Source organism: Carex rostrata, chromosome 7 (genome assembly GCF_964058835.1).
Source record: "Carex rostrata chromosome 7, lpCarRost1.2, whole genome shotgun sequence".
Taxonomy (NCBI): Eukaryota; Viridiplantae; Streptophyta; class Magnoliopsida; order Poales; family Cyperaceae; genus Carex; species Carex rostrata.
The window spans coordinates 3,672,905-3,688,831 of NC_135924.1; the positions used below are offsets into that span (position 1 = coordinate 3,672,905).

A 15,927-nucleotide genomic window follows, 5' to 3' on the forward strand; every position below is an offset into this window, starting at 1 on the left:
CAAGTGGTTGTTGTGAACATTATATTAAGAATTGAGAATTGACCACCGTATTAAGTGAAAAGAGAAGGGAATCAATTGCAATTAATGCGATAGTATTAGAAAAAGAAAAAAGAGTAAGGTAGGAAAGAAGAAGTGTCATTTGATATGTTTCTGCGTTCTAACACGCAAGTACGTACACCTCTAACCTGTATTATAAATTGAATATCAAGAGAGGTCACCTCCCCAGACCACAGAGTGGGTTTGCTGACACAACCAATTATTTGTTTGAAGTGATCTTGAATTGATATTAAGCACATTAATTTAAGTTATTAACAGTCTTTGGACTGGTTTAAACAAAACCAAGGTTCGATACGAACTGGCAAAGTAGAATTAAAATGGGTATTGTCCGATGTTGGCCTGCTGGATTTTTGGGATACTTTTTCATGTGATTTGATCTTTCGTGGTGATGGAATTTGTCATATACAGTTTAGTTATAGTAATGCATCAGCAAACAATATATATCTTAATAATTTAAATAAAATTCATGACTACTAATTTGACGTGTATTCTCTCTCTGAAGTCACATATTTTAAATTTTTAATTGACAAAGTTCAACGATAATTTATACTTTTCTGCACCATATTTCATAAGGGTATAGGAAATATTAGGCTAAAAGGTTCACCCGATTATATGTAAATTTGTGGATGAGCAGGTTTTTCATGCATCCAATAACTACGGAAAAAAAAAGTTCAAAGAAAGGATCAGGTTTATTCCAAGCATGATCATAGGGTTCTCTATTCCATCCCCTTTGTTCAGCATCAAGGTTTGGCGGTTTTCTTCTCTACGAACTAAGGCAAAGGCTTGTTCTATTGTGGGAAAAGGTTTTAGTTGTAGGACAGTTGCTCGGATATGATCCAAATGATCATCCAGACCATCAAGAAATATTAAAACACGGTCTTCTTGACCAAGATTATTATATTTCTCAATATCAACAGGATTGGTCATAGGGTTTGGCCTACAAACATCTAACTCCTTCCAAAATTCCTGTAATAGAGTATAGGGTTTGGCCTACAAACATCTAAGAGAAAAGGTTTCTGTCCACTGGGTTTTGTCCACCATCTGTCCACCATCTGTCCACAACCTTATCCAACTCCCGTTCTAACTGTCGGTTCCCACCTCGTCTTGCTATTTAAACACCCGATCTCTCAAAAAGTTCCGATCTCTCAAAAAGTTCCGATCTCTCTTTCTCTCTTCTTTCTCTCTTTCTATTTATTTTCCTCCGATCGTGGAGCGCGATTCAACAGATCAATAACCTTCTCTGATTCAACAGATCTCTCTTTCGCTCCATGATTCAACAGATCCACGTCTTGCTATTTAAACACCTCGTCTTTGGAATTTTGTTGAAGAATTTATCTAAAAAAGTTCCATTTATTTTCTTGCTATTTATCGAATTGGTTATTATTTTCTTGCAACGAAATCGTAATTGTTGTTTTTTTTGTATTTACCTTCTCTGATTCATTTTTCCTTTGCAATGTCGATTTTAATTGAGATTACTGACTCGATCTCGTTTTTTATATATGATCGCAATGGAACCTTCAATCGTGGAACGCGATCGAATAGAAGTTGTTTTTGTTGAAGAGCACGGCAAAATTCAAATATAGTAAGTTATTTCTGTTGAATTTGTTGTTTTCGTTGTATGCAGTAGCAGATCTAGCATTTCAAATGAAATCTGGAGGAAAGAGATGATAGAGAGGCGATATGAAGTATTGATCTGTTAATTTTACTGTATTGCCCCGTTAATTTTACAGTATTCATCTTGTCATTTTACAGTATTCATCTTGTCATTTTACAGTATTCATCTTGTCATTTTACAGATGATAGAGAGGCGATATGGAGTATCAATATGTTAATTTTACAGTATTCATCTGTAGAAATCTGGAAGAAATAGATGATAGAGAGGCGATATGAAGTATTGATATGTTAATTTTATAGTATTGCCCCGTTATTTTTACAGTATTCATCTTGTCATTTTACAGTATTCATCTTGTGGAAATATGGAGGAAAGAGATGATAGAAATGCGATATGGAGTATTGATTTGTTAATTTTACAATATTCATCTTGTAATTTTACAGTATTCATCTTGTGAAAATCTGGAGGAAAGATATGATACTCATCCGAACAATGAACACAAGAGGTTTTTAATGTAAAAGTTATTTGTCCATAGTTTTTTTGTTGCTATTATGCTATTCTGAATGTTGCAGTGAATATTTTTATCTTGTGTTGAACAAATGTTGTTTGTGGTGAACACATGTTGTTTTGTGGTGAACACATGTTGTTTTGTGGTGATGGATGTATGTATAGATTTAGCAATTTTAGAGTATAAATGATATTATTTTATGGTTTATATTTTGCAATTTTACAGTATACATGATTCAATTGGAAATTTAGAGTTTTATATGAAAAATTTTCAGTATACAAGATTCAATTGAAAATTTACAGTATTATTTGAAAATTTTACAGTATACAAGATTCAATTTTACAGTATATATTTTACAGTATGTAAGATTCAATTGAAAATTCTACTGTATACAAGTTTTAATTTTTATAGTATACAAGATTCAATTGAAAATTCTACTGTATACAAGATTCAATTTTACAGTTCTGCTGATTCAATTTTACAGTATACAAGATTCAATTGTAAATTTTACTGTGTAAAAGATTCAATTTTACAGTGTAAAAGATTCAATTTTACAGTATACAAGATTCAATTGAAAATTTTACGGTATACAAGATTCAACTTTACAGTATACAAGATTTAATTTTAAAGTACAGTTTAAAAGTAGATTTATTTTGTCTTGTTGTGCAAGTTGCAATCTTTTTCTAACTATCATGGGATCACTTCAAATAGTTGCTGGATGTTTTGTGATTAACTGATATATTTAATGTGATATATTGTATAATTATACAGCATGTAGAAGTAATTTTACAGTATTCGCGCAAGTCAAAGCTGTGGACAAATGGTGGACAAAAGGCTGTAGACAATTAGATGCTTCCAACATCTAACTCCTTCCAAAATCCCTGTAATTGAGTATAGTAAACCTCAACCGAACCCCTAGCTTGTTTAACCCGATTCACCTTTTCTTTTTAAGTCAAAAAATTGAGTCAAATCATCTCCATCAAAAAAGGTTGTATTAACTATTAACTGAGTCCCAAACTTCTTTAGCTGTAGAGAAAGGAAGAAAGTTACCTACTAATTATGGATCTATAGAGTTAATTAAATAATCCTTGACCTGGGCATCTTCAATCTGCCACTTGCGATAATTTGCATTTGTTTCGGGTGGTTTGAGTGTCGAACCATCAATGTAACCGAGCTTATCTTTGCCCGACAGCTTCATCTTCAACATCTGAGACCAAAGGTTGAAATTATTCCCGTCAAGCTTGATTGTCATAGCGGAAGCTAGCCCATCTTGACCAGAATTACCCGGTCTGTTTTGTTGTAGAATTTGTGACATGCATGGTAGCAGTACTTAGACTCTCTAATAGAAGAACGGATTATGACTTGTCGGCTACAGACTCTGATTTTTCCTCCATGGCAGGGCAACGGAATAGTCAGAGGGAAAAGCAACAAAAAATAACTCACACACAAAACTGATTTGACTATAGAAATGCACATAGTCAAGACACGTGCTCTAATAACATGACAACTTATGAGAAATACAACAAAGAACACACAACTCCCTTGAAACTCCCTTCCCACCCGTATTTTATTTCAATGGTAAAATCTAAATTCTTACATAGAAGAGAGGCGCCATCACCCTCTTATAAATTTCTTGAAGGCTAAGTAATTAGTGTACATATTTTTTGCCGATTTTTTTATTTGTACCAAAAAAAATAATTAAATTTTAAAAAATAACCGAAGTTGAACGACATTTCGAAATCTACCCAAACCGGAAAAAAATTTTCCGATAATTCAGTCCAAAACCGGAAAAAAAATTTCCGGTTTCAACATTCCAACAGCGGCTTCAAAAAAAAAAAAAAAAAAAAAAGAGAGAAACCATAAAAAAATTTTCCGGTTTCAACATTTTTTTCTTTTTTTCAGATTTTTTTTTATTTAAATAGAAATATTTATAAATTATTTATTTTTTGTATTGAAATATTAGAAATATTTAATATATTTCTTTGAAAATATATGGAATACTATATAATTTAATTTATTAGAAAGACTGCTACAAATAACCCGGATCAACATTTTTCATGCCGAATTTTTTGCGGCTGTAAGAAGAATTAATATATTTATTTATGTGTTATTGGAAAAAAATAAAAATGCTTAGATTATGAGTTATTGATCCCGGTTCAAAAGTCACTTCTAGGTAATCCAGAAAATATTGTGATCCATCTAGTACATTTAATTTATTAAAAGTTGTATCTATTTTGAGAATTCTTTTTGAAAAACAATCATTAAATAAATTCAAGTCTTTGAAAAACAATCATTAATTGAGAATTTTTTTGGGTAGATTTCGAATTGTCGTTCAACTTCGGTTATTTTTTGAAATTTAATTATTTTTTTGGATATAAATAAAAAAATCGGTATTTTCTGCTATATTTAAAATAATACACAGGAAATCATAATAAATGATAAATGGGAAACATAGTAAATGATAAATCTTCTGCTGCCATAACAGGTGAGCCGTATCAACAATATTTTTTCTTCAATTATTTACTGTTTCAATTTAGACTTTTACTTTATTATATTGCATTAAAATATTTTCAACGGTGGCATATCAACATCAAACGATTAAAGTGGTATGACAAACACCTTGGTGCTAACAATTTGTTTTTATAATTTTCAAAGTTCAAATAGTCGATCTCAAGTGCTCAACATGTTCTCCATATTTAATACGAGACCAAATTTTACATTCTTTGGAATTTTTTTACTATTTTTCATGGATATTCGAAAATCACATTTTTTTATTATGAAATTAGTGATTTGGAAATTCAATTATTTCTCTGGTAAGGTGCACGAAATAATAAGATCACACTAATAATAGTTGACGTAATTCATCAGTATTTTTGCATTATATTTTGAAATTAAAGAGACTGGTGAATTTAATTAGAAATTTTATATCGAAATATCATATACTTTTTAAGATATCTTTCTTGAAATAAACATCATATTCTTTTTTTTTTATAGAGCTGGTCCATTACTTTTTCGTGAAAATTTAATTATGGGATTTTGGAAGACTTAACTTTCCCTGAATTCATTGTGCAATTCGTGGCTCACTGTTAGATCTTTATTTCAAGAAAGATTTTTCAATAATGCAAGAACTTTGTTGAATAGTAGCAAGCGGATGAAGAGGATGAAGGCCCTATCATTCTCCAAGCTCTATCTTCCAGCTAAGCGTGATGGGGTCACACTAATGATCAATATAAATACAAATGTTAAAGCCCGTTTTGTTCAAGTTCAACCAAAAACTCTTCCATTCAAACAAAAACTCTTCCATTCAAACAAAAACTCTTCCATTCACCAAAAAATATAAATGGAAGAAACCCAGATAGTTGTAGATGTCCAAGCCTCGCCTCTGTCTAAATCAAGGAAACTTGAAGGCTCTCTTCTGTCAGAATCCTCTCCTCTGTCAGAAGCCCCGAAAGTTGTAGGTCTCAAAGCCCCTCTGCAACGTCAACTCGCAACATTATGGGGCAATGCGAACGAGGCAGAGAACTTCACCATCTTTCGCACACCACATAGCATTTCCCAAAGCAAGAAGAAACTCTTTGAACCCTCTGTCATCTCCATCGGCCCATTCCACCATGGTCAAAAACACCTCCGAGCCTTGGAGGATCAAAAAAGGCGGTTCTTGCGGGATTTCTTGTCCCGAAATGACAACATAAGTTTGGATCTCTGTATATCAGAGATGAAGTCGCTAGAAACGAGAACAAGGAGGTGTTATAGTGAGACGTTTGATGATCTTGACAGCGATACATTTGTCGAGATGATGTTGCTTGACGGATGCTTCGTGCTCGAGTACTTTAGCAAAAGGATGGAAGCAAAATGGAAATCAATTCGTGAGGTTGGCTGGAATAGTCATTTCATAAGACTTGATTTGCTACTTCAAGAGAACCAAATTCCTTTCTTTATAGTTGACAAATTGTACGAGCTGATTCATTTTAGGCAAGAATTTAGAAAGATTTTTGTTAAATACATTGCTTGTTGTTTGTTGCCAGAAGAATACATATTACCAGCCCCTCCAGCTGAAACTTCAGACACCATAAACTCCAGACACTCTCTAGCTGAAATTCTAGACCCTCCATCTGAAATTCATCATTTAACCCATCTCTGTTACCACTATTTAGTGCCCAACCCAGAGAAAGCAGTTGTATTGAGTTCCAAATCAATTGATCTTACCAGAATATTCAGCGCCAATAGAATTATCAAAGGTTTGTTTCATCAGTTTCGTTCAAGGCTGGTGCGCAGAAGATCTCCACATTCGACTCCTAGAAGCTTATCAGGTGTATTGCCGAATTCTACAGTGAATATATCCTCAATGGTGGTCCGTTCTGCCACTGAGCTCAAACAAAAGGGCCTGAAATTCACACAACAGAGCAACCCGAGACATATGCTCGACATATCATTTGAATATGGTGTCTTAAAAATCCCTAGACTAGCAATCACCGACGATACTAAGCCTCTTTTTGCAAACCTTTTAGCATTTGAACATTCCAAATATGGCAATAAGTATTCCCCCTTTGGAAGGTTTCTGTCATTTTTGGATAAACTAATAAACACAGCAAATGATGTGACTATATTACAAGAGTGCGAAATCCTTGAGAACTGGCTAGGTAGTGAAGAGGAGTTGGCTGATTTCCTCAACCATGCCACCGAAGGTAATATGCTTCAGAGCGATCACTATTTAGTGGAAGTGTACACAGAAGTGCAAAAATACACTGAATCAAGATGGCACAGGCATCGAGCAAAATTGATTCGTGATTACTTTGGCAGTCCGTGGGCAATAATTTCTCTCATCGCTGCTTTTATACTTCTAGTTCTCACATTAGTACAATCTTTCTTTGCTGTTTTTTCCTACTTCGTTCCCCCGGGCTCATGATGCTTTAACTTTCACAGTTCTATTCAGGGCTTCTAAATTGAACAAGAGAAAATTGGTGTTACCGTGTATGTTATGGAGTTATTTTTTTAATTGTTTTTTTTTTCTTCCTTGTTTGTCATTCCTTTTAGTGTTCTATCTTGTCTGTCTGTTTTTATATATGATTTGCTCCGAAGTTTTATTCAAAAGCACCTTGTGACTCTGCACTATATATCATTGGTTCCCTTCGTGTCTTTTATTGGTCAACATCCGTAGGTTAATGCGATATGCTCCTATCTATCTATATATATATATATATATATCTATATAGAGTACGGCTAACGCGCTTCCTCTAGCATATGGGCCGAAATGCTTCCGGTGGAAATTTGAAATTTCAAAATACAAAAAGTCGATCTGAACCGTTCATCTTCTTCTCCATATTAATATCTGCTTGGAGACCAAATTTTACATTTTTCTGAAATTTTTTACTATTTATTAAGCCATTTTGAAAATTGCTGATCCAACGGTGGCTTACCAAACAGTAAAAATCAGAAGCTACCGTTGGATCAGCGGTTTTCAAAGTGGCTTAATAAATAGTAAAAAATTTCAGAAAAATGTAAAATTTGGTCTCCAAGCAGATATTAATATGGAGAAGAAGATGAACGGTTCAGATCGACTTTTTGTATTTTGAAATTTCAAATTTCCACCGGAAGCATTTCGGCCCATATGCTAGAGGAAGCGCGTTAGCCGTACTCTATATATATATATATATATATATATATATGTATTTCATTCACAAGTGGTCTAAACAAATATAAAATGTTTTGATTGATTTCAATATGCACAACTCATATAACAACAATAAACATAAAAACTTAGAGCAAAAAGGTAAAATAATTTAACAACTATCCGGGATAAAGATCTTTGAAGGCGAAATTTGAGAACAAGCATAAATAAAATTTACCATACTAAATTTCTATCAATAATCATCATTTAAAATATTTTTCTATCTTATGAAACAAAACAAAAACGTAATAATCATATTATTTAAAAATTATTCTTGATTTTCGGATATGAGATTTTAACCAACTGAATGATGACTTATCTTTCACTTTGAAATATAATTTTAAAAATCACACTTTCTTCTATGTTTTGTATAATGCTTTGACAGGCCATAAAATTAATATATTTTTTTAATATGTTTTGTATAATGCTAAGGGTGTTACTCATAAAATAATATAAATGAGCTGGCAGAAAAAATAAATTAATCTTTCACTTCTAAAACTGAGATATTAAGACACTTACGTTGCAGAGAGGCTTCGAGATCTACAATGTCTATTTGGGCTTCTTCCATTAGTATTTTTTTTTTTCGTGAATGGGAGAGTTTTGGTTCGTCTTCAGCAAAACGACCTTTAACATTTGTATTTATATTGATCATTAGTGTGGCTCCATCACGCTAAGCTGGAAGAACCAAAACAGGTGTTCGTAACATTTAAGTCAAGAACTACCTATAACGGTTCCCAAAAAACATGTTCATGCCCCAAGAAAATTTACTATTATGTGCAAAATGTTGCCTGTTAAATGCAACTTTTCCACAAATTCAAAAAACAATTCAGTTGTACTTAACACCAGCATTGAAAACGCACATTCCAATGGCCTTATTACAGCAAACAAATTTAATAATTTCTTTGGGGAAGGAAAATGCTTGAACCTAATATTTTTCCGAAGCCCACAAAGAACTCACCTTCAGCCCAAATGAAAAACAAATTAAAGAATTTATGAGACTGCCGAAGAAGACTCCGAGCAGATATTAAATGAAGAAATTAATAATTAAGATGGCTCTCTGGATGACTCTGGGCCAACCAAAGTGCAAGACAATTCCTCTTAGAAGAAACCCACGTTTGTCACTCAAAAGGAAATGGAAAATAGCAAAGCCCAATGGAACGGGACAGGATATTAAAGAAGCCCAGAGGAATTGTGGGTGTTACAGGAACAAAGAAGAACAGAGGTGCACATGGAATATTTGAAGAGTTATGACCCTTGCTGCAGGGGCTCAGATGAACCTGTAATTGGAGATGAAGGCGTTAAAGAGGTTCTAACCATCTAAAGATTTAAATGAATTTTCATTTTTCTTTTGTATTTTCCAAATTTGATTAAGAATAGAGGTATTTAAAGGGTTTGTGGAGTTGTAAAATATTGCCACGCAAGGAGGAGGTAAAATAGGTGGGTTTAGGCATGAGAGCCGTGTGGCCATGTGGCTTTGAATGCCACGTCATCCATAAGTTTTAAGTTTACATATTTATTAAAGACCCATAAATTCTCAATTTTTGTATATAAGTTCAAAATAATTTACAGTGTTCATTTTTATAATTTAAACCTTCGAATCAAAAAGAATTTTGTTCTCAAAATTTCAAATAGTAGACATTAAAATAATTTCAAATAGTAGACATTAAAATCGAACGGAACATAATAAATGATAATTAAATCGAATTTATCATATATATATAGGTCAATCAGAGGCGATAATAAACATAAATCAAAATAACTTGTCATTAAATTCAACTACTGTATAAAATGCCAACTCGAATAAAGATGAGAATTGACCAATTAAGATGACGATTTTTAGTTGTATTTCCATATGGTAAATAATAGGGCATTTACAGCCCTAACACAACACTTCAATTGAATGTGTTTGGAGCACTCTCGTAATGTCTCCAGATGGCAAGATAATAAGGCTACAGCCCTAATACAAGACTCCAATTGAAGGTGTTCGGAGCACTGTAGTAGTATCTCCAAATGGCAAGATAATAGGGCTGTAAATGCACTGTTATCTTGTCATTTAGAGACACTACTAGAGTGCTCCAAACACCTTCAATTGGAGTGTTGTATTAGAGCTATAAATTCGTTATTATCTTTCAATAATGAGACACTATGAGAGTACTCCAAACACATTCAATTGGAGTGTTGTATTAGGGCTGTAAATGCCCTATTATCTTGCCATATAGAGACACTACGAGAGTGGTCCAAACACCGTTAATTGGAGTACGTGTTGTATTAGAGCTATAAATGTGTTATTATCTTGCAATAATGAGACACTACTAGAGTGCTCAAAACACCTCCAATTGGAGTGTTGTTTTAAGGCTATAAATGCCCTATTATCTTGCCATCGGTATACACTACTAGAGTACTCCAAACACCTTCAATTAGAGTGTTGTATTGGGGTTGTAAATGTCCTATTACCTTGCCATATAGAGACATTACTAGAGTGCTCCGAAAACCTTTAATTGGACTGTTATATTAGGGCATGTAAATGCCCTATTATTTACCATCTGGAAATACTACTAAATTACTCCAAACACCTTCAATTAGAGTGTTGTATTAGTGCAGTAAATTCCCTATTATCTTGCCATCTAGAGACACTACTACATGTTGAGGCATTTTTGTCAGCCTATTATTTTGGTGTAGACCAGCACGAACGTCTCTGCAGATACACTCCCTCCCTTGAGTAGGTAAAGGGGAGGAAGCTTATTATTTGATTGTGGGGATTCTTTTCCTTTCGGCAGGCGCAAGTCCCTGCCGTTAATTACCCTGGGTGGTACCCAGGAACCTCCTATTAAGGGGCTAGACGAAATGACATGACTAGGGTAGGGCATCAGAAGTGCAATTAAAGAGAGAGGGTGGTACTGAATCAGAGGGGTAGTACTGATTCAACCCTCGAGGAGCATACTAATGGTGTATGCCTAGGATTTTCTAAAACTTTTATTTGATTTGGGTTTTGCCTAGGATTTTCTAGGACTTTTGTTTAATTTGGGGTTGCCTATTTTAGCTGATTTGAAGGTGCCTAGGGTTTTCTTGGGCTTTTCTTTGGAGTGCCTATTTCATACAAGGACTTTAGCTGATTTGAGGGTGCCTAGGATTTTCTAGGGCTTTTGTTTGGGGTGCCTGTTTCATGCAACGACTTTAGCTGTTTCAAGGGTGCCTAGGATTTTCCAGGGCTTTTGTTTGGGGTGCCTGTTTCATGCAAGGGCTTTAGTTGAATTTATGTCATAGGCGACACCGGACTACTTGAGTGGGTGTCTAGAACACTTCGACAGCCTACGGGTCGGACTGGCGCAGAGGGTTTGGATCAGGGCGTATCATGTGCCCGTGGCATCTATAGGGTTTTCCTTCCCTTAGGGTGCATGTTACATGCAAGGGCTTTAGCTGAATTTATGTATTGTTGGGGTGACGTGGAAGCCTTTGGTTTGGATGGCGTGGAAGCCTTTGGTTTGGGTGGCGTGGAAGCATTTGTATTTGGATGGCATGGAAGCCTTTATTTGGGTTGGCGTGGAAGCCTTTTATTTGGGTTGGCATGGAAGCCTTTGCTTGGTTGGTGTGGAAGCCTTTGTTTTGGGTTGGCGTGGAAGCCTTTGTTTTTGGGTTGGCGTGAGAGCCTTTGGTTTTGGATTGGCGTGGAAGCCTTTGGTTTTGGATTGGCGTGGGAGCCTTTGGTTTTGGATTGGCGTGAGAACCTTTAGTTTTAGTTGACGTGGAAGCCTTTGTATTTGGGTGTATTTGGTTTTATTTGATTTTGGATTGGTTTTGGATTTGACTTGGGCTCGATTGCGATTTTTTGGTTCGCTTTGAGTTTGTTGGCTCGTTTGATTTATTCGTTTTATTTGGATATGTTTGGTTTAGTTTAGTACAGGTTTTGGATTGGTCTTGGTTTTAATTTCGGATTTTGGTTTAAGTCTTTGATATGGACTTGTCTCATATTTATTGTAGGTTTGAGTGAACTTGCTAGGTCGTGGTTCGTATGAAGATAGACTCACTTGGTTTAGAATTGAGCAAGCATAAACTCTGATGTTTTAGTCAGTTTAACATGCTTCTCAAGGATGGGTTTTGTAGTAAGTTCCATGTCACCGCAAGCCTTAATTAGAAATTACGCCATCAAATAATATTCACACCACCTTGATCAGAAAAAGTGGTCTAAGGGCATTTAAATTAATTGATTCTAGTCACATTTATTTATTTCTCCAAATCAAGTGACTTCAATTGATGCGATTATGATATACTCAAAGCACAGGCTTTCGTAACAGTGTTGAGTCGTGCATTTTTACTGTTACATGGTGACAGGCTTTGGTAAGGCCTTTATGCATAATTTATCTTCAAAGGATCAACTTGAACCAATAAAAAAATGCGCCGATGACACCCTTTTTAATTGCATCCCCTTGTAACAAGATTGATATTATTTTATTTCTTGCACCGTTATAACAATGTGTCTTCTTTTTTATTTTAATGGCCTAAAGAGCATCATGCCTTACATTTACATATTTTTATTTACTTATGTTCTCTATTATTTTTTATTATTATGCTTTATTATTATTATTATTTTTTATGTTTGTACAACAAATCTTCATGAGTCAATTCGCATTTGTGTTGCTGGCTAAAAAAAAAGATCTCGGGGAGTGCTATACTGAGGGCATTTATTCTAATTTTGAGGGCTAAGAGACTTTTTTCTCTAAACACCAATTTTACCCTTCCACATTCTCTCTCTCACTCATTTAATAAATGAACTAATAAAGGAAATAATTTAATGAAAACTTTAAAGTTCCTTCCATCTCTGAGAAAAAAGAAGAGGCCTAAAATTTTTTTCCTTTCGTGATTAATCTCCAAATCTTAGGAAGCACCTCCAATTCTAGTGTGCCAGCTAGCTGCCTCCTCCTTCTCCGTGATTAAACAGCACAAATAAAAGGAGAAAAAACAATAATATACAAATTGGTCACATAAAACAAGGGATGGTTAGTTGATAGAATTATCGTGCACCAATGAAACAGAAAAGAAAAAAGAAAAAAAAGATCACACTTATTTAAAGTTTTCATGGATTCAGTTGTCAGTATATTGTTCCTGAAAGTAGATTTGTTTGTATTTTTGGCTCGTAATTTCAGATCTACTCTGTACCTAACTATAGTATATGTACTCAATATAATTAATAATTTATTCATGAATTGCTTAACTATATTGTACAGTGTTACTTTAATTTTTTTTGCTGAATGCTTACATATCATATACTGGCATAGTTCACAGGCGTAACACTGTCGTGTACAATTCAATTACATACCATATACTGGTACAGAGTGGTACATCAGGTATGCAGTTACCCTGTCGAAAGATTCACAACCAACAAATCAAATTATTGCACCAGTAGGTCCATCTCTTTACCATAAAATAAATAGATCTGGTACTGAACCAGTATATTTCAAAAAGAATAAAATGCTCAAAAGCATAATAAGATATAGAATTCATGGTGCCCTTTAGCAGAATCAGAAGAAAGAATAATTCTAGTAAGGAAGAAGTTCCCCCAATTACAATTCTTGACAAGTACATTCTATTTTACCACTTAAAATTAAACAACAGGTTTAAATAGTACATCTATGCAAGATACCATACTCATTGCATACTTGTTTTAGAAAAAAAAACATGAAACTCTGCCATGTACAATGCAATCCAACTGTGCCACATGAAAATTATACAAAAATGAAACTTTTTTGTTCTAATCAAAATCTGTTTATGTACGTTGTTCTGAGTTTCTCTCCGATTTGGACAGAGAGATTTGAAATCGAAGATTTCCATTTTTGCGTACTGGAGAAAGAGCAACTTAGCATACAGACATGAGAAGATTTGCAACTGATTCATGCATTTCCATTTTCTCCTCCTTTATTAGCTCCCTTCTTAATTATTTTGGAAAGAAAGAGTAAGGGCAAAATCGGAATTTAAGAAAAAAAATTCTCTCTGCCCTGAAAATCTCAATTCATGCCCTCAGAATAGCACTCCCCAAAAAAAAATCGTTTGATCAATCAGGTCATAAACTTCAAGGAGCCATTTGGGCATGATATATCGCTCAAGGAGCGATCCTAGCAATGAGAAATCAATTTCTTTTATTAGCAATGATTAAGCTCATGAATTTACTGTCATAATGGTTTCAGCGTGCAGCGTGCAGCTTGCCTGAAATATCATCAAGGCATGACACATTATGAAGCTAAATGGGTTGAAATCTTGTTAACAGGCTCAATCAACAACGAAATTAGTGAGCATTGGGATTCAAGTTGCGGCCCGAACAGAGCAGGCTTTAATTCAAAGGTTTCTCCCTATACAACCTTTATTAATAAAGAAATTAAATTGACAGTCAGCCCGTGATGTAGCACGAACTAACTTCTGATCTTTTTATTTTCTTCCTTTCAATCTCTTTTATTTACTTATTTGTTCTTACCATATATATATTTTTTTCATGTGTAAATTATTTAGTGTGTTGTATTATTTTTTATGGTAGAACAAATGCCACTATCAATCTATTTATGTTGAGTTTGTATAATCATCATATTTTGCCATATTTTTAGACTAAAACAAATGCCCCCCGCTGGACCGAGGCACAGGCTAATCCGAAGGCTTGGTCCAGCGTACACTTGCCTCCTTGACCACAATCATACCATGTGTGGCAAATATTTATCCTTTAGGCTCTAAGGGTTATGAGATTGTGATTTATGGTCCTTTTTATTCTTCTAAAGCCTCAAGGTCATATTTTTTTTTTTAATGTGTCGATGTTTGGGTTTTCAGACAAGGATTTATGGTCCTTGTTGTATTGTTAAGGCTATGATTCATAGTCCTTGTTGTATTGTTAAGGCTATGATTCATAGTCCTTGTTGTTAATGAAAGCTGGGAGTCATGGTCCGTGTTGTCTCGTGAAGGTTGGGTGTTAATGCCTCTTTAGGATTTGTATTTTTTTTAGAGTAGGCGCATTGGTCCTATTGGTCTCCTGATTCGTTTGTTTTTTTTCTTGTTTGTTTTTTTTCTTTTTGTGAAGGTTGTGTGCTTGATCCTTGTTAGCCTTCTAGAAGTATGAAGTCTTGGTATTGGATTTGAAGTATGAGTCCAATCTCGGTCTGGAGACTTGTGGTTTTGGGTTCTAAGTCGGAAGTGCTAAGCCAACTTACGTTTTAAGGAAATGTTTCCCGGAAGAAGTTCGGGAAGTATGATCCTCTTTGTCATTTTGAATTTTTTTTTTTTTTCAAGTCCGAGGCTTTGAATATTTGGCATCATGCTCATTCAAAGTCTGAGGTGAAGATTAGGATATATATGCTTGTCAGTCTTTAGGTGGTGAGATACATTTATTAGGTTTTCATGAGGTTGATTTGAAGTTTTCCAGTGTTTGGAATTTCCGAGTCATTCAAGGACTTTATGATGCACTTTTTTTTTGGTCTCTAGGTGTAAATTTGATGCTCTGTTGGTCTTGAATTTAGAATTTAGGATTCATTCGTTCTGTAATTATTTGGTTCCTTTTTGTTGTATTTTTTTTCTATTTTTTTTTTCTTATCTTTTTTTTTTTTATCAATTCATTTCACTTCCTTCACTCATGGCATTTGTTACTATGTATATATATTTTTTTATTTAGCCTCCAAAGACCTCTTCCCTTTAGAGGAATCATTACTTGCTATAGGATCTGATTCGCCTGACGATTCTCATCCGCCTTTGCCCCCACCTTCCAAGATACAAGCTCACAGGATGGATCGAGATGACTATAATGGCATGGTCTCACCTTTTTTGTTTTAGATATGATCCAAGATAAGCGCACTATTTTTTCAGAAGAAGACCTGTATTACTACCCGTATGACAAGCTCAGGTGATCTCATGTATCCTTAATTTCGCCCATCTTTTCCTTTGTATATATATTCTAATTCGAGTGACCCATTCTCAGTTGTGGAAGCCATTAATGCTCTCGAGCATTCTTTTCTACCTGTGGCGTTACACTCTTATTTGATCCTTTAAGTGATCTTCAAGAAGAGGTTGGAGGGGTGCTTGATTCTTCTGATGAGAGCTCATTTGATGGAGATT

The 15,927-nt window shown here is 34.5% G+C and overlaps 1 protein-coding gene across 1 annotated transcript; it reads left to right on the forward strand.

Moving 5' to 3' along the window:
* The first annotated feature begins 5,492 nt into the window (after positions 1-5,492).
* Positions 5,493-7,083, forward strand: LOC144556580 (UPF0481 protein At3g47200-like). Its single transcript, XM_078304967.1, has one exon. It carries the CDS (start codon positions 5,518-5,520, stop codon positions 7,081-7,083), a length of 1,566 nt encoding a protein of 521 aa, XP_078161093.1. The 5' UTR covers positions 5,493-5,517.
* Positions 7,084-15,927: the final 8,844 nt, after the last annotated feature.